This window comes from Saccharomycodes ludwigii, chromosome III (assembly GCF_020623625.1).
Source record: "Saccharomycodes ludwigii strain NBRC 1722 chromosome III, whole genome shotgun sequence".
In the NCBI taxonomy this organism is placed as follows: domain Eukaryota; kingdom Fungi; phylum Ascomycota; class Saccharomycetes; order Saccharomycodales; family Saccharomycodaceae; genus Saccharomycodes; species Saccharomycodes ludwigii.
This window is the reverse complement of record NC_060202.1, coordinates 1,512,355-1,534,760: the sequence shown is the minus strand read 5'-3', so window position 1 is coordinate 1,534,760 and position 22,406 is coordinate 1,512,355. Positions and strand designations below refer to the sequence as shown.

At 31.5% G+C, this 22,406-nt stretch overlaps 10 protein-coding genes across 10 annotated transcripts; 4 read left to right on the top strand and 6 right to left on the bottom strand.

Annotated features, from left to right (window-relative positions):
- Positions 1 to 302: 302 nt before the first annotated feature.
- YVC1 (Yvc1p) lies at positions 303 to 2,312 on the top strand (the record flags this gene model as incomplete). The annotated part of the gene is made up of 1 exon (XM_046076962.1): positions 303 to 2,312. The coding sequence occupies one exon, from the start codon at positions 303 to 305 to the stop codon at positions 2,310 to 2,312; it is 2,010 nt and encodes a 669-aa protein (XP_045935370.1).
- Positions 2,313 to 2,378: 66 nt separating this feature from the next.
- On the bottom strand, positions 2,379 to 3,659 carry SCDLUD_002929 (S-adenosylmethionine-dependent methyltransferase; the record flags this gene model as incomplete). The annotated part of the gene is made up of 1 exon (XM_046077586.1): positions 2,379 to 3,659. The coding sequence occupies one exon, from the start codon at positions 3,657 to 3,659 to the stop codon at positions 2,379 to 2,381; it is 1,281 nt and encodes a 426-aa protein (XP_045935369.1).
- A 516-nt stretch (positions 3,660 to 4,175) lies between these two features.
- VPS21 (Rab family GTPase VPS21) lies at positions 4,176 to 4,877 on the bottom strand (the record flags this gene model as incomplete). The annotated part of the gene is made up of 1 exon (XM_046077585.1): positions 4,176 to 4,877. One exon carries the CDS (start codon positions 4,875 to 4,877, stop codon positions 4,176 to 4,178), a length of 702 nt encoding a protein of 233 aa, XP_045935368.1.
- A 581-nt stretch (positions 4,878 to 5,458) lies between these two features.
- Positions 5,459 to 7,255, bottom strand: PTC5 (type 2C protein phosphatase PTC5; the record flags this gene model as incomplete). The annotated part of the gene is made up of 1 exon (XM_046077584.1): positions 5,459 to 7,255. The coding sequence occupies one exon, from the start codon at positions 7,253 to 7,255 to the stop codon at positions 5,459 to 5,461; it is 1,797 nt and encodes a 598-aa protein (XP_045935367.1).
- A 621-nt stretch (positions 7,256 to 7,876) lies between these two features.
- Positions 7,877 to 8,890, top strand: TMA46 (translation machinery-associated protein TMA46; the record flags this gene model as incomplete). Its single annotated transcript, XM_046077583.1, has 1 exon — positions 7,877 to 8,890. One exon carries the CDS (start codon positions 7,877 to 7,879, stop codon positions 8,888 to 8,890), a length of 1,014 nt encoding a protein of 337 aa, XP_045935366.1.
- Positions 8,891 to 9,100: 210 nt separating this feature from the next.
- Positions 9,101 to 11,419, bottom strand: APP1 (phosphatidate phosphatase APP1; the record flags this gene model as incomplete). The annotated part of the gene is made up of 1 exon (XM_046077582.1): positions 9,101 to 11,419. One exon carries the CDS (start codon positions 11,417 to 11,419, stop codon positions 9,101 to 9,103), a length of 2,319 nt encoding a protein of 772 aa, XP_045935365.1.
- Positions 11,420 to 13,089: 1,670 nt separating this feature from the next.
- On the top strand, positions 13,090 to 14,883 carry SCDLUD_002924 (uncharacterized protein; the record flags this gene model as incomplete). Its single annotated transcript, XM_046077581.1, has 1 exon — positions 13,090 to 14,883. One exon carries the CDS (start codon positions 13,090 to 13,092, stop codon positions 14,881 to 14,883), a length of 1,794 nt encoding a protein of 597 aa, XP_045935364.1.
- Positions 14,884 to 15,018: 135 nt separating this feature from the next.
- Positions 15,019 to 20,034, bottom strand: CMR2 (Cmr2p; the record flags this gene model as incomplete). The annotated part of the gene is made up of 1 exon (XM_046077580.1): positions 15,019 to 20,034. The coding sequence occupies one exon, from the start codon at positions 20,032 to 20,034 to the stop codon at positions 15,019 to 15,021; it is 5,016 nt and encodes a 1,671-aa protein (XP_045935363.1).
- An 823-nt stretch (positions 20,035 to 20,857) lies between these two features.
- Positions 20,858 to 21,406, top strand: ARF3 (Arf family GTPase ARF3; the record flags this gene model as incomplete). The annotated part of the gene is made up of 1 exon (XM_046077579.1): positions 20,858 to 21,406. The coding sequence occupies one exon, from the start codon at positions 20,858 to 20,860 to the stop codon at positions 21,404 to 21,406; it is 549 nt and encodes a 182-aa protein (XP_045935362.1).
- Positions 21,407 to 21,513: 107 nt separating this feature from the next.
- On the bottom strand, positions 21,514 to 22,341 carry RKI1 (ribose-5-phosphate isomerase RKI1; the record flags this gene model as incomplete). Its single annotated transcript, XM_046077578.1, has 1 exon — positions 21,514 to 22,341. The coding sequence occupies one exon, from the start codon at positions 22,339 to 22,341 to the stop codon at positions 21,514 to 21,516; it is 828 nt and encodes a 275-aa protein (XP_045935361.1).
- Between the last annotated feature and the right edge of the window lie 65 nt (positions 22,342 to 22,406).

Genomic DNA, 22,406 nt, shown 5'->3' with positions numbered 1-22,406 from the left:
ATCTGATTTCTTTCATTTTAGTATATCTTAAAATCTTTGTTATAGAAAAAACGCAAATAAGTGCATTTTTCAGCCTTGTCCCAAATAGAAAAAAAAATAAACAGCATAGTTTTTTTAGGCATAATGTACAAATTATAATAGCAATAATCTTCATCTTGGTATATATATATATATATATACATATTTCTTTTTTAATCCTCCCCCCCCCCCCCATTAAACCAAGTGTCCAACTGATTAGATTACTGTCCATAAAACAAAACAAAACAGAACAACCTAGAAATAAATAAATAAGTCATCATATTATGCCCCCTAAGACTTTATTAGAGGACGCTACCAGAGATCATGATAATTGTAAAGATTCTCGTTACCCATTATTACCAATTCACAATGGTCAGGTGAAAATCTCCCCTATACCTCCCAACAGTCGTCAAGTTCTTAGAATATGCATCAATTTAAAAGAATTAATTGACAATATCATTCCAATTGCATTTGATGAAAATCTAATCATTTGTGATAATTCCCGTATTTTAAATGTCAATGTAATAAAATTGGCTAGAGAAGCTTGTGGTGGCAACTTAAAAGAAGAGAAATCATACATGAAATACCAAGCTGTTCTTATTTTTTGTTTACTAAAAGTTTGTGAGTGGTATTGGAGCTTAGCAGAATACGAATTGTTTAATGAAGAGTTACATAATTTGAGGGCCACTACTGCTCAAACCATCTGTAAAATTATTTTAGAAGAAGAAGAACAAATAGGTCATTTTGAACATTTGTTTATTAACATGTTGTGCCGCAGATATGTTATAAATGAAAATGATGAAGATAGTGATCCAAGAAGTGCTTTTGAATTGGCGAGTGATATGCATGCAACAATTGTTATTAGTAGTAGTGGATATCAGCGCTGTTTAAAATGGTTATGGAGGGGTTGGATTGTCCAAAGTAAGACTGATACTAGCCAATACGAAATTTGTGACACTATTGGTATAACTAAAATAAAACCACATTTTCATCCGGAAAGGATTAAGTCTCCCATATATCAGAATATATTGGAAATTTTTTTCAGCGTTGTTTATTTAATTTTGTTTTCTATTGTTGTCAATTCCAAAGGCTCAGCAGCGGTGAGTCCAATTGATTTTTTTGAAAGTTTATTTTATATATTCACTGTTGGTTTTATCTACGATGAAATAGTTAAAATTTACCACGTAGGTAGTAATTATCTTTCATTTTGGAACGTTTTCAATGATTCTATGTACACTATTATTGTCATTAGTGTTATTTTCAGATTTATGGGGTTGTTTAAATGTCCTGGCAATCCAGATAGTTCCCAAAATGAATATTGGGATAAAATGGCCTATCGTATCTTATCATGCGTGAGCCCACTGATTTGGTCTAGATTATTGTTATATCTAGATTCTCAAACCTTTGTTGGCGCATTATTAGTCGTTTTGAAACAAATGATGAAGGAGAGTCTTATTTTTTTTTTCCTACTAATTTTGATTATGCTTGGATTTCTACAAGGCTTTTTAGGGTTAGATTCTGCTGATGGTAAACGTGAAATCACCGGTCCTATAATTGGGAATTTATTACTAACAATTTTAGGATATGGTTCTTTTAATACGTTTGAAAACTTCGCCTACCCATACGCTGCTGTGTTATATTACAGCTACTGTTTTATTGTCACCGTTATTTTACTAAACATTTTGATTGCTTTGTATTCTACAGCATATCAAAACATTATAGACAATGCCAATAACGAATATTTTGCATTGTTAGCTCAAAAAACGTTGAGATTTATTAGAGCCCCTGATGAAAACGTATATGTCCCCCCCTTGAACTTGGTTGAATTATCTTTGTTCCCTATATCCTATTGTTTGTGCCGTTTCAAAATCCGTAAGTGGAAAACTTTACACAACTGGGTCATGACTTTTTTATATTTCCCATTTCTATGTTACATTTCAGTAAAAGAGGTTGGTGAAGCCAAAAGGATATCCTATAATAGGATAAAACGTTTGCCTGACGACTCCAATGAAATAGACACTCCTTGGAATTTAACCGATGGGTATAGCGATGAAAATGATGATCTGTTCAATCCAGACGTTATTGGAAGTATTAGGGCAAATAGGTGTAAGAATAAAACCGCTTTAAAATTACAGAAAGAGGCAGAAAATGAGGATCCATTTTTTAATGTCACCAATAACTGGCATGTTAATGTTAAAAAATCTGTTCAACCGTATGATAAAGGTTCCATTAGCGGGATTGGATGGGAAAATTATGCACTTTATGAAAGGTTTAAGGACTTTAAGAAAAACTGAAAATAATAATGTATATATATATACACGCACAAATTATATATTTCATGCATTATTCTTTGTATAAACCTATCTTTTTTTTTGCATCACCCAAAATGCACAATTAAATAAATTATTTCTATTTTTACCATACGTGGATAAAATATCAAATTTTGAATTAATTAATTTAAAATTAAACCGACCATTGCACGAAACGTTAATAATGTCATCGTAACTTAATTCTAACCCCCTTAGCGGAACATTTTGATGTCTATTGTATTCTTGACCGTTTGAATAAACATCTTTTTGATAAATATCCATTGCGCCATAACTATCCTCGAAATGATACTTTAAGGGTCCAAAATTAATCCAATACCCACCACTTACTAAACAATTGGAAACACTTTCCAAATACTCTAAAATATTTTCTCCAGTGTCAATAAAAAATTGAGTTATAATCACATTTTTGCTAGATGTGTTTTCAGCTCTGGTAATTCTTGGATGTATACTATAAAAATCAGAATACCTTATAAAATTGGAGTTTGAGCCATATAGGTCAATAAAACTTCCAGTATTTATAGAATTAATTGCACCTTTGCACTCATCACTCATTATACTTTTATATATATCTATATCAGGGATTGAAGTCGGTTTCAACTGCTCCAAATGTGTTTTAAAATGAGAAAAAGTGTGTATATGAGGGAATATTTTAATAGAGTTTATTGTCAAGCCTGAATTTAAAACGTATCGAAGTAAAATCAACATATGATAAGTAAATTCGTTGCCTTCCACTTGATAGCCTTCACACACTAAATCTACAATTAATCTACCTAACCCACACCCGGGTACTAAAATAATTGTATTTTCTTTATCTTTATATGAATTTAGTGCGTCCAAAATTAATTTCCTAGATATTCCACGCTCTTCTTTACACTCTTCAGACCATTCTCTAACAATTTGAGTAAAAAGTGATAATGTTTTTTCCATATCTGATATCGATGGCTGCATTTCCATATCGTCGTTATCTTCATCATGATATCCCCAAGAATAAATTGCATGATCTGCTACATCATTCAAAAACTTGGCATTTTGTAAAATACACATGCGATATTCTTCTAAATATGATTTGTACCAAGGTAAACATTCTTGCTGTTCTTTTGGCAAGGTATCCCACTTGATCGCTCTTGGTTTCCAATAATTTTGTTGCATATATTCCCCATAGCATCTAAATGAATTGATAACTTTAAAAAAGGCCTTTTTCTCCTCTACATCTGTGATTAACCCATCTCTATTATTATTATTATTATTATTATTATTATTGTTATTGTTATTTTTATTATTAACAGCAGTGGCAGTAGAATCTTTGCGCATTTTCATTTATTATTCATCTTTATTTTTTTTTTTTTTTTTGAAAATGTGATTGGGGGGAGTATCAACTAAATAGTTTATTTTGTCGAGGTATAAAAGGAAATACGAAAAAAAAAAAAAAAAAAAAAAAAAAAAAAAAAAAAAGAGTAGTGCTCGTGTTATATTCACCAAAAATGTATTTATGATACCGATATGTTCTTGTTCCTAAAGATAAAGAATAAGAACATATGATACTATTAAATATATCTATCAAATCCATAGGGAAGAAAAAAAATAAAAATAATCCAAAGCACTCTGAGTGAAAGGATCCATAGGCTAAATAAATAAAAAGAAACAATAATCCTAGAATTGACAGGTATATACGAGTATAAACTGATAAGTATAATAATAATAAAACAAAAAAAAAAAAAAAAAGGACAAAAATTTATATAATAATAAGTACATTCTTGTAGTTTAATAATAGTAATAATAATAATAATAGTAAATAAGACATGCAAATATCATTTATTTATTATCAAACTAACAACCACATGCTTCGCTTGATCCATTTCTAGCATTCAAATCGATTCTGCCATTACTACTAGTACTATTCTCACTTTGACCATTGCCATTGAAAGTAGCAGATTCCTGCTCATTTCCCTTCTTTTTTAATGGTATTTTTTCAGCAATAGATAGAAAAACGTTATTAATCCCTTCACCTGTTTTAGCAGATGTCTCAAAAAACATCAACCCTTCATCATCAGCCAGTTTTTGGCCTTCTTCTTTAGCCACTTTCCTAACATTTCCCCTAGGTTCGGTTTCTTCTTGTTCAGTCTCTGGTTGTGCTTGTTCTTCACATAGGTCCAACTTATTCGCCACTAGCGCGATTATAATATTATTCCCACTTTGTTCACGTAACAATTTAACCCAGTGTCTGGCCTTTAAGAAAGATTGAGGAGAAGTTAAGTCATAAACAACAACAGCAGCTTGGGCATTACGATAATACATAGGAGCTAAACTAGCAAAACGTTCTTGGCCTGCAGTATCCCAAATTTCGAATTTTATAATTGTATCATCGGGTAGAGTAACACGTTGAGTTAAAAAGGCTGCACCAATAGTTGGTTCTTTATTTTCAGCAAAATCATTGGAAACAAAACGTAGGACAATGGATGATTTACCAACAGCGGATTCACCTAGTAATACCAATTTAATAGAAGTTGCTTGATTTGTGGTGGCGTTCATGCTTTTTGGAAGTTTATGACTATATAGTTTTCTTTATTATAAGTGGTGCTTGTTCTTAGTAAATTGACCTATTTGAATTCAGGAAAATCATAAAACATTTTTTTTTTTTTTTTTTATATTACTCTTTCAGAAAATTCAGAAAAAAAAAATATATTATTATTAAAGACAAAATTAAAAAAAGGGGGAAGGCGTTAAAAAAGGAAAAGTACAACAACAATCTTTGAATATTTTAACTGTGCGATTTGTAAATGCCTTATCGCTAATGAAAAAATAAAAAGAAAGAAAAAAAAAAAAAAATAACCAAACTTTTATAAAGCTAAAAGCGTTTGAGGGTACCTACAACAACAACAACAAAAAGAAAAAATTAGCTACTTATAATTTAATTAACATCGACATTGTTTTAAGGTACTATTTAAAAAATCTTATAGAATACACATACCAATATAAAAGAATTAAGCTAAATAGGTTCAAAATCGATTGACCTAGCAATCCATAATAAATAAATAAATAAAACGCTAAAAAAAAAAAAAAAAAAAAAAAAAAAAGTTTCTATACATAAAGACAATTTTTGTTCAATATTTTCATAACTTAGGTTTTGCAATTGGTGTAGTTCCAATTTCATTTAAATAAACACCACCGGTATTTTTATTAGCAGCACTGCCAACTTCTGGCTTTTCATCCTTACCAAAAAACACAACAGTCACAGTTAAATCGTCTCTGTACGACCTACTCATTGGTGATGGAATACTAACAAAAGCATTTACATAGTCTTGTTTACCACCACAACTTAATGCGTTTCTAATTATATGGGTAGCAATATTTTCATCTTGCAATAAAGGCCTATTATTATTAATTGCATCTGAAGATTCAGTTTTGGAAGACTTATATCTGAAAGGTGGTCTTTGTGATTCAAGGTCTGGAGAAACATCAACGACAGAATGCTTATTTACAGCTTTATCTTTCCAATTAATTACCAGGGAGGCAATCTCCTCGTTGCTTAACAATTCAAACAACCCATCACTAGCAATAACCATAAATTTATCCTTGGATGGATCGATTTTAACACTAGTAACAACAGGTTCGGCAGTGACATAGGGTGGCGTTTTTAAATTCTTTGGCGGTGCTCTTAAAAACATTTTAACCTCCGATGGTAAATCACTTATTTTCCTGTTATCAATACCATCAATCTTATATCTATAATCACCAAAGGCACGAGAAGGCTGTAACGAGCCTAAAATACGCCCATTCCTTATACATGTTTTAAATTCATCTTCAGGATGCTCAGATCTAATCCTCTCTATTTCTTCGATATTATCACCTGTTTGATCTATAGTTAACGATTTAACTTTCCAAGCAGCGTCGTTGTTGTTTTCTGATTCCACTGACGATACCAATAATGCTCTTGAATCACCAGCTAAAGCCACCCTTAGAGTAGAGCTCAAAGTGTCATACATACTTAATAAACAACATGCGCCAGATACGGCCGGCATAGTTTTTTCTAGTAGGGTTCGTTTTGAAGGTTGATTGAAAAGCTCCTTAAAACCGTTAAGTACGATATCGTTATCCAAGGATAAAAATGCACCCTTTAAAGCGGTCTCTACCAACAAGTCATTTTCAAAATTGGGGGCATCGGACCCTAAATTTTCTCTTAAATAATGCGTTACATATGGTACAATATCTTTGGCTAACTTAGCACTAGTAAATGGGCCTGAATGTCCATCAAAAATGCCAAAAAACCATATATCATCTTTTGTGGATGGAATGGCCAAGATTTGTTCAACATGATTATCTTCTATTGGATTATTGGATGGCAATTGAGAAACATCAAATCTAAAAATTTTACTTCCATTGCGATCCACTAAATAACTATATTCATTAGCATGCAAGACCTTTTCTACCTCATCTGGTGATAATATAGGTATTGTATCAGTTGAGTACGATTTCGTACGCTCTATACCAGCTTTTGTAATTGTACCATTATCGATATTACCGTTAAAAGTTGATGTAGATGGAGACAACGGTTGTTTATTATTAACAGTAGTGGTAGAATAATTTCTTACCTCTCCAGTATTACTATCAGACCTAATAAAAAAGGTATTGTTATTAAATGAACCATAATACATGTAATAGCAGGCAACAAAAGTAGAGGCAGCCGCATAAGCAATTTTTGTGAGATTTTTACTGGTAGTGCTACCATTAGTGTTTCCGTGACATTTATTTGTAGTAGAATTTTTGGCACTTGCAGTACTATAATAAAATTTTTTATAGGTGTCTAAAGCTTTTCTTTTAAGAGCTAGAGTCTGATTCTTAGTAGCAGCATTACTTCTAGAAACCAATTCTGTAACTGCTCTTTTTACAATAATTCTTGATTGTCCCATTGAATATTATTAGTGATCCTTCTTAAGTTTTTATTACCTAGGAAGTAGAGTTGAATTAAAAATTGTATGTTTTCAAAGTTAAATGTGTTTGTTTAGTAAGTCTGTGCTTTTTCTTTTTTTTTTTTTTTTTTTTGGACATGTTAAATAATCAAGAATAGCAAAAGAAATTAAAACTTGTGTAAGGGGAAATGGTGGGGAAGAGGGCAATGTGTGAAGGACCAAAGGAAAAAAAAAAAAAAAAAAAAAGGTTAATTAAAGATCATTGATTTTTTTTATTTTTTTTTTATTTAAATATTTCAAATATCAAAAAGTACGAACAAGGATTAATCCGATGTGCGAAAAAAAAAACTTTTTCTCCTTTCTTTTCTTTTTTCTTTTTTCTTTTTTTTTTTTTTTCAAGAAAAACAAATTTTTCGTCTTTCCTCTTTTTAGAATCTTGCTGTTTTTCACGATGAATTTTTGGTACTAAAATAATATACTGTTTATTGCTTATAACTCTAATTTTTTTTTTTTTTTTTTCTTTTTTTTTTTAATTTATATCCTAGACAGTAAAAGACTTTAGAAAGGGAAAAGGAAAAAAAAAAAAACAAAAAAAAAAACAGTGTTAATACGTATCCAATAATGCCACCAAAGAGAAATGCTAATGCCAAAGAGGGCAGAAAAAAGGATAATGTGGACAAAACTTTTGGTATGAAAAATAAGAATAAATCCAAGAGAGTTCAAAATTACATTAAACAAGTTAATGCACAAAGTGGAGATCCAAAGAAAGAAGAACTAAAGAGAAAGAAATTAGAGGAAAAAAAACTAAAGGAGGCTATGGAAGCTGAAAAAAAAGCATTGTTTAACCCAGTAATAGACCAAAGAGTTAGGGCTGGTGTAGATCCAAAAACTGTTGTTTGTGCTTTGTTTAAATTGGGAAATTGTAATAAGGGTGCTCGTTGTAAATTTAGCCATGATTTAACCGTAGGTCGTAGAATGGAAAAGAAAGATTTATACCAGGACACTAGAAAATTAGAAGATACTATGGATAAGTGGGATGAGGAAAAATTAAGAAGTGTTATTTTATCTAAACATGGGAATCCAAGAACTACTACAGATAAAGTTTGTAAATTTTTTTTGGAAGCTGTCGAAAATGGAAAGTATGGTTGGTTTTGGGTTTGTCCAAACGGCGGTGATAAATGTATGTATAAACACGCTCTTCCTGAGGGTTTTGTATTGAAAACCAAAGAGCAACAGAGATTAGAAAGGGAAGCTTTAGAAAACCAACCAAAGATTACGTTGGAAGAATTTTTAGAAACAGAGAGAAATAAATTGGATAAATCTAAACTAACCCCAATTACTAAGGCCAATTTTGCCGAATGGAAAAAAACACATGATATTGCAAAAATTAATGCAGAAAATACCGTTAGGCGAATGGCCAATGGTAAGCAGAAATTGACCGGACGTGAAATAATTCAAAAACATTATGCTGAAAACAAAACATGGGCTGATGAAGAAGAAGCCACTTATGATGATGGTACTAATGGTACTGCTTGGGATATGTCTGAAATGCAAGAAGTTATCGAGCAAGAAAGACTAAAAGAAGCAAACGAGCATATTAAAGATTATGGTGATGGTGATAATCCAGTATTTTAGAAGCAAATATATAATAACTATAATGATCATTTAGATTGTAGCCATAACTGGAATGCATTATGTATAATAATATTAATATATAAATATAAGTATGCTTCTATACCTATATATAAAATATAATAAACTTTTTCTTTTTTTTTTTTTCTTTTTTTCAAAAAAAAAAAAGATTGGAGGGAAGGGGAAGAACTGTAGTACAAGACTTTCACCCTTTCATATCAAACTTGGTGGTTCCATGTTATCTTTATTAACATTGACTTGGTCATCATTGCCACATTTATCACCAGATGCTTCTTCTATGACATCAATACTATCTTGCAAACAATCATCCTTGAAAAATTTTAATCTTATTTTATTTTGAGTACCGTTTCTGAAGGCCACAGTGGATAGTTGAGTAATGGCGTGCTCCACCCTCCTCCTCCACATATCAGCCCTTTTATCCATAAAAGTTTCATAAGAACCATAATCATTTTGAGATGATGGTGTATAATAACAATAATCATCCTCATCCTCATCCTCAAATTCTCTTGTATTTTTATTTCCACCATCTTGATCATTGGCGTATGAGCTATTTGATGCTGCAATGTGATTATTTTGCACATCTTTAGCTATGTTTGTACTAGTACTTTTACAACTATTGACTGTTTTACGTGGAGGTACAGGCGGTGGTGGGGGCCTTGATGCCGTAGTTTTCAAGACAGGTGTTATGGGTGTTGCTTTTGTCGAACCATCTAAAATTGCTCTAGAATATGCAGCATTAACAGCGTTGCTTTTACGTGGAACAGGCGGTTTTTTCTTTTCCATTAAAGCTCTACTGCAACTATCACTGCTATTATCCCCAGTAATAGTTGATGCCGCGCCTGGTACACTAGTTATTGTAGATATTGAACCCGCGGTTGAAGGTGTTTGTGATCTTTTTATTTCTTCCTCAATTTCTGGAGTTAATAAATTCTTCTTTTTAAATGGTTTCCTTGGCGGAGAAGAAGAAGAAGAAGAAGAATAAGATGACGATGTTGATTTTATGGTGTCAACCGTTGTATTTTCATCATGGCAATCATCATCGAAGGTTATTAAATCCGGTATGACCTCAGGGCTGTTATTTCTATGATTACTCAATGGAGGTGACGATAAGGTAATATGTTCATTTACATTATGACAAGTTGCAGAAGAATCATGTTCTTGAGTAATGTTTAAATAATGTTTTTCGATCATATCATTCAAATTTTGTCTAATTATTTCATCATTATTATCTAAATCACTCAATGAACCTGGAACACTTCTAATGTATATGGCTAATACCTGTTTGGGGAACATAATTGCAGTTGTTATATAAGCCTCCAAATCTTTTTCACCAGAATCACCAATTAAAATAAATTTCTTTGAGGGATAATCTCTAATAACCTTAGCTATGAACCCTAACTTCCTTTTAGCTGAAGAAACCATAATATTACTCAATAAGTTACCTTGAAAATATTCTTTTAAAAATATTACCCCACTGGGGTAGAATTGTGATATAAACTCTTGTAAAAATGGGTATAATTGGATTGGAGAATTTGAAACGTAAAAAAACTCTATGCTATAATTATGAGACAACAGGCCGTACCATTTAGAAACCGATGGAATTAACCACTGAGAGTAATCATTTTGAAATGTGTTACAGATTAAAGATCGTTTGTCTCCTACAACACCAGTATGCTTTATAGTATCATCAATATCGCTTATTACGCTAATAGCACTTTCTGAATAGTGAACGACATTGATAGAGTTAGATATATTGCTGTTGAGAAGACATTTGCATGTAACATTATTCGGCATCTTGATAGTTGTTAGTAGGCATTCAAAATTACCTAACTCATCACTTTTCAGATTAGCATATAATTGATTATCTACGTACAGTGAAATTTGACAATTATTAACTCCCTTGGACAAAAACCCTGAAATCCTGGAATCAAATATTTTATTACTGTTTTCGCTAGTATTTGTATTTTTTGATGATATTACCGAGCTAAGATCAGGAGAAGAAGAAGAAGAAGAAGAAGAAGAGGGGGAGGAGGAGGAGGAGGGCGATGATGCTAATGACGAAGGAAATGCGGACGATGCAACTGAAGCAGTATCGTCAATATCATTATGATGCATGCTACCATTACGACTAATTTCTTGATTTTCGATTAGTGTAGTTAAAGTGTCAGAATTTGTAGGTTTCCTCATCAGCTGTTTACACAACGAATAAATTAATCTATTTTTTCTATTCATGACGCCTGGTAAGTATATGTTCCCCTTGACATGAGTTAGATATAGGTTTTCGACAGAGTTAAACGTACTATATATCGGGTATATTACTATTTTTGCATTGTTTAAAAACTCTTTAGTATTTTCTGCGTTTTGATGCTGATATTCTTGTTGGTTACTTTGATCATAAACATTGCTAACACTGTTGTTATAATAATATTTCATAGAACTTGAAGCCTCTGATCTTAACTGGTTGAAACTAGATGTAATGGTAGGTAAGTATGCATCCTTTGTATTTTTCATAATATTGTATATTCTTTTCCTTTTAGAATTTCCATTATAGTCATAGGTCATATTATTAGGTTTCCAAAAAAATGCGAGGTTTCTTAATGCTTGTCTCTTTCTTTTGCTCCGATACTTTAGGATATTCAATATAAAGGATAATTTCCTTTTTTTTGTCTGTTTTCCAATAGTGACACTCCCTCTAGGTTTTTGTTCTGGTGTTTCAGGAAAATTTATGTTTTTTTTTCTACTCCACTTAAATTTATACTTTAGTTTAATTCTATTTAAAATGTTAATAAAACTGTTTAATGAAATAAATCTTTGCTGATGAAAATTGTGAGGTAATGTTGGATTTTTGTTGCTAACTATAAACTTCCTAGACGAATATGGAAAAGGAGGGGAAATGGATTTATTAGTATTAAAGTAGCCCCTATAACTTATAATGGGCTTGGAAGTTGAAAGGAGGGATCTACTAAGGTTTGTAGCAACAACAGCGGTAACACCAATACTAGTAGTGTTAACAATCTTTAAGGTTCTACCTTTTATAAATGACAACAATTTTGAAATGCCTAATTTTTCAATATTGTAAACTTTTTTTGTTTTGTTTTTTTAACTTTTTTGTACCACCTTTATTTTTTTTTTTTTTTACTTTTTTGTATTATATCTTACCTATCATACGTTAGTATAATATATTATAGAAGAAATAAGAACTTACAATGGTTCAATAGAAAAAAAAAAAAAAAAAAAAAAAATTAAAAATAAAGGAAAAAACATACATCTTTTTTTTTTTAATTTTTTTTTAAATTTTTTTTTTTTTTTTGACTGGGTAAGATTCGTTTATAAAAATGGAATAAAAGATATTTTATCTGTTATCCGGGAATGTTATACCCTGTCCGTCGGTAATATAAGATTGGTAGATAGAGCGATTCAGATTTCATGACCAACAAAAAGTGAAAAATAGCGATTATAAGTATATTTTTTATATTGTCCTTCTTATATGCTTATTTATAATCGAGGTTAAGACTTGATAATCTAAATTCGAAGAAAAAAAATAAAATAAAATAAAAATTAAGATATAAATTGATATAGATTTGACCGTAGAAAACATTGGTACTATTTAAATACACTTTTATTACCAAATTATCAATAAAACCTGATAGAATAAATAAGATTTTAGTGCCGTGAAGTTTATGCAGAAGATTTATTCACTATCAATGACAACCGTTTATTATTGTTATTATTGGCTGAGGAAAGAACAAAAAAAAAACAAAAAAAAAAGTGCTTTAAAATATTACTCATAATAATTATCCAATCAGCTTAATCATTGTGGGTGTCGTCAAGTGTACGGGTGCACATATATAGAACGAAGCAAAAGCGTGGGTAGAAAAAACAAAAAGCGTGGATGGGTCATAATCAATATTGCTATTACTATTATCATCATCATCATCATCATCTTCATTATCATCTATTTTAATAAGCATATAAACTTATAAAAAAGGAAAAAATTACAATTTGCTTGGCTTACGCCACTAGAACTACATAACTCGAATCTCATAGCCAGGTACTAAGCAAAAGTTTAATAAAAAAAATATACCAGAACAATTGACCAAACATAACCATCACAAATGACAATTAAAATAGGAAAAGTTATATGGTCTTCAGTAAAACCCATTATAAAAATTTATTTAATTATGGGCACAGGGTTTATACTAGCCAAAGCCAATATTTTAACTGCAGAGGCAACAAAAATTATTTCACAGATTGTTCTTATTGTTTTATTACCATGTTTATCCTTTAATAAAATCGTAGCTAACATAGAAGACAAAGACATTAAAGATGTAGGTATTATATGTCTATCATCTATCCTAATCTTTGGCACTGGCTTATTTTTTGCTTGGGTTGTTCGTTGTTTATTACCCGTCCCCAAAAAATGGTATGGTGGGATTCTAGCAGGAGGTATGTTCCCCAATATTAGTGATTTACCAATTGCTTATCTACAAACTATGGACACTGGGTTAATTTTTACAGAAGCAGAGGGTGAGAAAGGTGTTGCTTGTGTTATTATTTTTATGGCAATGTGGATGATTTGTGTATTTAATCTTGGTGGCTTTTTATTAATTGAAATGGATTTCAACTACAAAGATGAAGAAAGTGCAGATTATTCTGACGTAGAAAATAGTTCATCAAAGGAAATAGCCAATGATGATTCCAGTAGTAAAAATTCAAGTTCAAGCAAGATCAATGATACTACCACTAATCTTCATAACGCAAAAGAAGATAGCTCAAACTCTTCTTCTTTGCCAATACCTACTCCTGACGTAGAGTCATTGGAGTCAACGATAAGTTCTATAGATTCAAGTACTCCAAATTTAAAACCAAATGACAATATTCCTGATACCAAAAACAACAAAGTTACACAACCAGCTGAAAAATTAATACAAGGCAGTAATAAAAATACCAAAAATGCAAATAAAAGATCAAAAGATCCTGTACAGTACACTTCGAAAGATAATAATACTAATGCTATTATGCGTCGTAGATCATTGTCTACTCTGTCACACACATCTTCTGTTACTCCATCGTCTACGAAGATACCTAATCCCACAGGTATGGACGCATTAATTAGACATTATTCAAGAGTTGACCAATTTGGAAATGATTTAGATGAAGATGGCAACAATGTGTCCAATTTGGACCCAAATGATGGCGATGCAACCGATAACAATAACACAAAATCATCAGATTCAGTAGCATCTAACAAACTACAGAAAGTTATGTCCTCCCATTTAGCCAGAATGGTTACACAAGATGCAGCTGTCAGAAAAAAAGATATAGAAGCTTCGGGGAAGTCCAAGATTATACCTAATTTTATGAAAAATTTTAAAATTTTAAACTTTTTTCTTTTTTTTTTGAAAAATTGTCTACGTCCATGTAGTATAGCAGTTATACTTGCATTAATAATTTGTTTTATTCCTTGGGTCAAGGCCTTATTTGTTACAGCGGCCGATGCTCCTCGTATTCGTCAAGCTCCTGATGAAGAACCAGCATTAAACTTTTTTATGGATTTTACCAGTTATGTAGGCGCGGCTTCAGTTCCATTTGGGTTATTATTATTGGGTGGTACGCTAGGTAGCTTAGAAATCAAAGACTTGTATCCAGGGTTTTGGAAATCTGCGGTGGTTTTAGTTTTTCTAAGACAATGTATAATGCCAATTTTTGGTGTATTATGGTGTGAAAGATTGATTAAAGCAGGCTGGTTGAATATCATTGATGATAAAATGCTATTATTTGTCATTGTCATTGATTGGGCTTTACCTTCAATGACTACTATTATTTATTTTACTGCAAGCTATACACCATTAAATGCAACCGATACAACTCAAATGGATTGTGTTTCATTTTTCTTGTTATTACAATATCCATTGCTAGTTGTTAGTTTACCATTTTTGGTTACTTATTATATAAAGGTACAATTAAAACTATAGATTTTTTTTTTCTTCTTTTTATATATTATATACATATATACATCAAGAGCATTATTTAAATAAATGGAGGAAAAAAAAAAAAAAAAAAGAAAAAAGAAAAAAGAAAAAACTCCCCCTCCCCCTCCCTCATTATGATCATTTCTGAGTTTCAAAATCAGAAAGCAAATATAATGACGTATTCTCTCCGAAATTAGTTCCATAACTATCCTCGATAACTATGTTTTTGTTAATCCAATTCGTTAATATATTTCTTCGGTTTTTATGCCAGTCAAAATATTTGGATGTTAAGGCACCACATTTGGCAAAACAACATAAATCTAAAATAACACCATGTTTTTTCAATAACATTGCAACTATCAATGAAACAATATTTGAATGTTCTGGCCGATTTTTCTCTTTTTTCATTTCTACTATACAACTTAAAAACCCGCCCACTTTAGCAACCATACAATTAGCAATACTTGCATGTGTATTAATGATAGTTTTCTCCAAGTCCACCACAAAATGAGTTAAGCCCAAATTTTCTATAGTTTCATGTATGCCACCTAAAACGTATAATAATGCTAGGTTCAATTTATTACCACGGTCATCAATTTTAGTAAAACTTCTCATGAAACCCAAATCACCTGTACGCAAGTATGTTAAACTATCATTCACGCCACCGTTATTGATTTTGCTATTGAACTGTGAAGTGATAAATTTTTCTTTTTGTAATTTATAAGTCTTAGCAGCTTTATTCGATGGCGCTTTATTTTGAAGCAAAGGTTTTTGATCCAAATTAGCAATATAATAGTCATAGGAATTTTCTTCAGAACAACACCAAATTTCGCCTATCTCACCGGAATAACATAGTTTCCTTGTTTCTGGATTAACAATAGAGACTAAAGTACAAACTGGAACAATACCACTATCCTGTAAACAAATATAATCGTTGGTAACATGGGGATCCACCTCCTTTATAGTACCTTCTCTTAAAGATTCTGGATCCAAATACACGTGCACGGGCGGAATTCCAAGGTAGGACCTCACCGAAACGAAAGGATTAAATCTATGTTCATATAAATAATTAACATTCAGGTTTGTGCAACCAATTTGCGGATATTTCCTTATTAAAGATTCAATCAAATCCGTTCGTGGCCTTCCAGAAAATGGAACTATGATGTTGGCAACGTTTTTTAAAAAAAAAGGTTTTAAATGTGCATTTTTAATCTTAGAATCATTGTTCCTTTTATCATATATTTCGTGTTGTGTCAAAAACTCATTTGCCTTTTGTAGCACAAAAGTTAAAAATTCAGGGGATAGATACAAATCTTTGATATTTAAATTCTGCAAAGCAATTAAAAACTCAGTGATATCATGATAAATGTCGGAAGAACTAAAGGATGTAGTCGTAGTGCCGACATATATACCTAACAAACAGCTTTGCAAAAACCCAATTCCATTGGTATGTCTACAACACGATAGAATACGGGTATCACTGGACATTTTCAATGTCTCCTTGATAATTTTACACATATTTAGTAATAATGGGTGGTTCATTACCACATTGGTGTTTAGATTGATATCGGTTTCTTTATCGATCCATATAACACATCCGGCTTTCTGCAGTCGGCCATACTTGTACTTAGATTTCATGATGGTTTTACAATCAGTAATGAGCAATTTCTGCCTTTTCTTTATTTTTGAAAAATTAGTTATCTTGGGGATTTCATTTTTATATTTTTTTAGCATTTTACTTGTCAATGTATTGTCATCTAACAACGTGAAATGTTTCCCATCCACAAAAATTCTTTTAACTTTATAGGATTTAACGATGTTTACTAAAAGCAGAACATTTTCCGTGGCAGTACTATCTTTGAAAACAGGGAGTGGGATAACCAAAAACCCACAGTAGAAACAGGCATTAACCATCGCAGCATACTCTACAGAATTTTCGGCAATAATTACGATGGGATCCCCCGCTTTCAATGGCGTTTTGGAATCAATGATTTTTTTCAAAAATGATGCCACTATATTATCAAATTGTCTCCAGGAAACATTTTTATGATAGTTATTCCCATTATTATTAGCCAAACTACCGCCACTACCACTAACCTGGCCATCGCTAAATGCAAAATCATTTGGTTGGTTTTTACTTCTCCACTGCAAAATATCCATTATGGAAGTGAAAGATGTTAAAACAATATTTGATCTCGTATCTACAGTTTTATCCCTAAAATCTATCCCTGAAGTTTGCCAAAATTTTTCCAAATTTACGTTTCCAAAATGCTGATTAATATTTTGCCCAATAGCTTTGTGTCTTAACTCTGATAAATGTTCACTAAATATGCTTTCATTATAATAGGAAGAATGGGGAACAAAATCTAGTATTACATTGTCCAACTGAAATTTTACAAATTTTGAATTTAGTTCACCACTAAAAAATTTTTTTTCAACAATACTGTTTGCTATTTCTAAAGAACAGTACCGCTTAGGTAATGAACCAGGTGGTAGAAGCATAATACAAAATGGTTGAATCTTATGGAAAATCCATAATATCTTGTAAATTTTTTCCAACAAGGCATTCAAAGTTTTTTCCAATTTTTGAACTGAATTTGACGACCCCACCGTTGTTACAGAATCATTATTGGCTATGGTTAGGGCCGAATTTCTTAAATAAGTAGATTCTACACACATAACCAAAAAATGTTCATCCTTGTTTTGAGGCAATTCAAAGGCACTGACTTCTAAGACATATTCAACGGTTCTTACTAGGTTTTCAGTGATGTGTTGTAAATAATGTGTTTGTACTAATCTTCGTTTCTTTTCGATGTTTTTAGATTTGGTTAAATCGCTTGTATGAGACCAATTTGGCAGCCTAATTAATTTATTTTGCAAAATCATATCCTCCACTAAAGATAAAATGAAAATACGTCCGTTATGAACAAACCCCATTAATTTGGTTCTTAAAAATTTCAAATTGGTAGTGCATGTAGTCATAATGGTCCTTAGTTTCTCAACTATCGAGGAAGATGATTTACTTGCCCGTAACATTCTAAACATTTCCGTGTAATTGATTTTGGCGTTAAAAACAAATTCATTAACTTTATCCATTTGATAAAATTCGTCAGTAATGGTAGGAGAAGAGATCCAGACTTCACCGACCGTCAAGTCTTGTACTAGAGTACCATCATCTGGATTAACTATTGCGACATAACTATCTGGAATTGGATAGCCAAAGGACGCTAGTCTGATGAAATTTTGTGTTGAGGAAGATGCATTGATCATTGCAGTAATACTGGGTTTAATAATATTTTCCTTTAGGACTTCCTTTTCTATAAACAAGTCATCTTGCAGTCTTAATTTAGGATCATGCAACGGGAAATTTTCTAGTTTACCTAGCTGATCTTTTAAGGAGATGAAAATCCCACCGAAATCAGGTAATGTTAAAATCGGACTGTAGCATTGGGACGCATCCATACCACCTAAATTTTTTAACCATTTGTGAACGATCATTTCGCTCACATCTGTATCTATTGTGGTACATGTTGTGAAACAAAATTTAATACAACTAAAGTCAACCCTTTGTTTCCTTTTTTTTGAAGAAACTTCTGGATTATCCAAATAGTTAATAACGACTTGCTTTAATTGTAATTGATCACTTAATATAATATCTGCTCTATATTTATCAATTAGAGTTTCAAAACCACCACTCGTGGTCAAAATGTGTTTGCTATCTCCGGATACCATTAAATTACCGGTATATATATTGAACAATAGTCCTAGCACCAACCCACTATTTCTTGTGGTATCCAATGTATTGACTGTTATAAAACGTCTCCTAGCTGACCCACCACTCGAGGCTGTTAAAGGTCTGATGATGCTATTAGCGGAAGTTTTTTTTGTGGCTGAAGCTCTCAAAGAGTTTAGTCTTGAATTTATAATTGAGGAAAAAGTTTCAAATTGATTCTCCAAAATTTTATGTTTCATTACTACACCGGATAATTTGCCTAATGGGGTCCTTGTGAATTCGATATAGGAGATGCTTGGAATATCGAAAATCGGTTGGATTTTTTTAGCTTTGCTGTATATGCCCATATCGGAGGATTTTACGAAAGTGATTTTAGAAAAAAAGTCGCTTTTAATCAACTTCAGTTTCCCATTAGATGTTGTTAAATTTGTCAATTGCTTTGATGCATCCTCCGATATAATAATAGTTTTGGAATTTGTTAATTTTACAATTTCGATAATTTCGTTTAAAGAATAAGTCTCGAAACTAACTGGAACAGCAATCATACCAGAGATAAAACAACCAAATAGAGAAACAGCGAATTCTATGACATCATCTCTGTTAAACCACAACAACACTTTATCCATTTTATATAGGGATTTACTTTTTGATAATTCATGAGCAATTTTTTCCGATCTCAAGTATAATTTTTCCCAGGATATGACAGTTTCTTTATTTTTATGATTGACTATAATCAATGCAGTTTCTTTGGCTTGCAATTGCGATCTCGCACGTAATATAGCTGGCAAAGAAGCACCTTTGAAAGTAGAAGTTAATTTTTCAACACGGGGTAACAGAGGAGTCATTGGATCATATTCTCCACTATCCGGAGAAAACGGTAAAGATATTTGCGATAATCTTCTTTTGACATTACCTTTATTGTTGGAGCTGTTATTAGTGCTCGCCGAAGTGTTTGTTCTTGATATTCTTAACGATGTTGAGGATGCTGGTGTCAGTTTATTATTATTTGATGGATTATTTTTATTTTTCATTACCATCAATGAGTTTTCGTTGTCATTATAACTATTATTATTATTATTATTATTATTATTACTATTAAGCGGAGATTTGCTTTCTATAATATTGCTGCTATTATTATTGTTTGAGGATGTAGTTGTGGTTACTTTGTATAAAGAGGGTTCAGGGGATATTATTGACATTGATTCGAAAGATGCTGTTGAGGATGATAGTAAGCTACCATTTGTTTTGTGTATTTTTATGGATTTTGATGGGGATCGAACATTTTTATAAGAATCTAGTAACAGTTGTCTCTTTTTAAGATAACCTTTGGGAGTTAGGTTTTCTTCTTTATAATCGATAATTAGCTCCTCCAATAATTTTTGAGCTTCTAATGGTAAGCTAGAAGAAATACTAAAATCCATAATTAGTTCTTGTAGGGTGTAGTCCGCGTTTGTTTTCCTTTCTTTCCTTTCAATTGTTAACTTTTTAGGAAATTGATGTAGTTTTATAAAAGAATAAAGGATGAGAAGAGCCGGGGGGAATGTATATTATTACCGGTAAAGTTTTTTGATTGGGATTTGCTATTACCTTTTTAAAATGAAACGTGTAATGTATATGAATATGGCAGGGCTTGTTCATGCGGGTAAGTTGGAAGTGGATGTGATTTATTTTCTCCTAAAAAAAAAAAAAAAAAAAAAAGTTAAATATTGTTTGTTTTGGTAGGGCGGGTTAGACAAAATAAAGAATAACGTTTAAATTTATATATACAATTTTTGTTTTAAAGTAGTGAAATGTCTGAGTTTTGCAAAAAAAAAAATACATATATTTTTTAACGTTTAATATTCAATAAAATAGCGTACAAAATAGATTGGAAATGACGATATTTTCTTTTTTTTTTTTTGTTCTATTATCCCTCTACGCATTTTTGTTTCATTTTGAAACATATTCCTTCTATTGTTTCTCTTTTCTAATGATGATTATTTAGAAAGTCAAAAGGTTTGGTTTTCGATTATTATTATTATTATTAAACCGAGAAGTTGAAAAAAAAAGAAAAAGAAAAAAAAAAAATTTAATTATTTAATGACTATATAGTTTATTTGTTTATTTTTTTTTTTTTTTTCCTTCCTCTTCTTTTTCTCCCTTTAACAAGTAATAAAGGATAATAATAACTAGCATCTTTTACGATATAAATAAAACAAAAACATACACACCACGCTATAACAAAATAAATATATAAAAACAGCCATGGGTAGCTCTATTTCAAGGGCTTTAGGTAAAGTATTTGGCTCAAGAGAGATGAAAATCTTGATGCTAGGTCTAGATAATGCCGGGAAAACTAGTATATTATATAAACTAAAATTAAACAAAGTTAAAACACATGAAGCGCCAACTGTTGGTTTCAATGTAGAGACTGTATCATACAAAAAAGTTAAATTCAATATGTGGGACGTCGGTGGACAAGAAAGATTGCGACCACTTTGGAGACATTATTATCCTGCTACAAATGCTTTAATTTTTGTTATTGATAGTTCCGATAGAAGCAGATTAAATGAAGCCAAGGAGGAATTGTATAATATTATTGGTGAAAAGGAAATGCAAAATGTTACTTTACTAGTATTGGCTAACAAGCAAGATTTAAAAACAGCTATGAAGCCACAAGAACTATCTAAGTACCTGGAATTAGACAAAAATATAAAGAAAAATAGACAATTATGGTGTTGTGTTGGGAGTAATGCTTTGACTGGTCAAGGTTTAGTAGAGGGTTTATCTTGGATTGCTAATAATACCAAATAAAAATACACCAATAGCTAAAGTAAATAATAGAGTATAAAGAAAAAAAAAAAAAAAAAAAAAAAAACTTTATTGTTTTGGTAAAGATCAATAGAAATTAAAAATTACACTCATTGTGAGAACACAGCCGTAGGTTCAATCTTTATAGAAACAACGGTACCATCTGAGTGACCAAAGTATGCCGCTTCACAATTAACATTAGGAAAAATGCCGGTTTCAACAATTCCAACAATCTTAATTAATTCTTCGTGTAGTTCAGTTGGTTTTGTTATTTTACCAAAGTTAACATCAATTATAAAATTACCATTATCAGTGACAACAGGACCGGCTTTGGCTTTCCCACCTTGTCTGACGCTGCATTTTTGCAGGATATGACCAAATTTTATTTTTAATTGATTTGTCACATAAACATAGGATGATGGGACAACCTCAATTGGTACACTCCATTTGGACCCGATATTTTCCACTTGTTTCCTGTAATCAGCAACAACAATAAAAACTGAAGCACTTCTACTAATTAATTTTTCTTGAAATAAACATGCTCCACCACCTTTGATTAAATTTAATTTTGGATCACTTTCGTCAGCACCATCAAATACAATGTCGATTTTAGGATATTCCTCAATATTTCCTAGTCTCAAATTATTATCTAATATTAATTGCTTAGATTGAAACCCAGTAGGTATACAAATAATTTCATATTGGGACAGACTACGATTTATTTTGGCTTTTATCTCACCCAACCTTTCAGCAACATAAACTACTGTGGTTCCACTTCCTACACCAACAACTAGATCTCTTTGTTTTGATAAAAGGGGTAAAAAATGGGTATCCACTGCTGTATATGAAGCTAAACGTTTAGATGATTCTAAAGGATCAGCCAATTTTGGTAAATTTTCGATATGATTTAAACAGGATTTGATAAGCTCTATTGACATGTTTCTGGTTATTTGATGACAGTTGAATTGAGGGTTGAACCTTTTACTGAGCAGTGGTACACGAA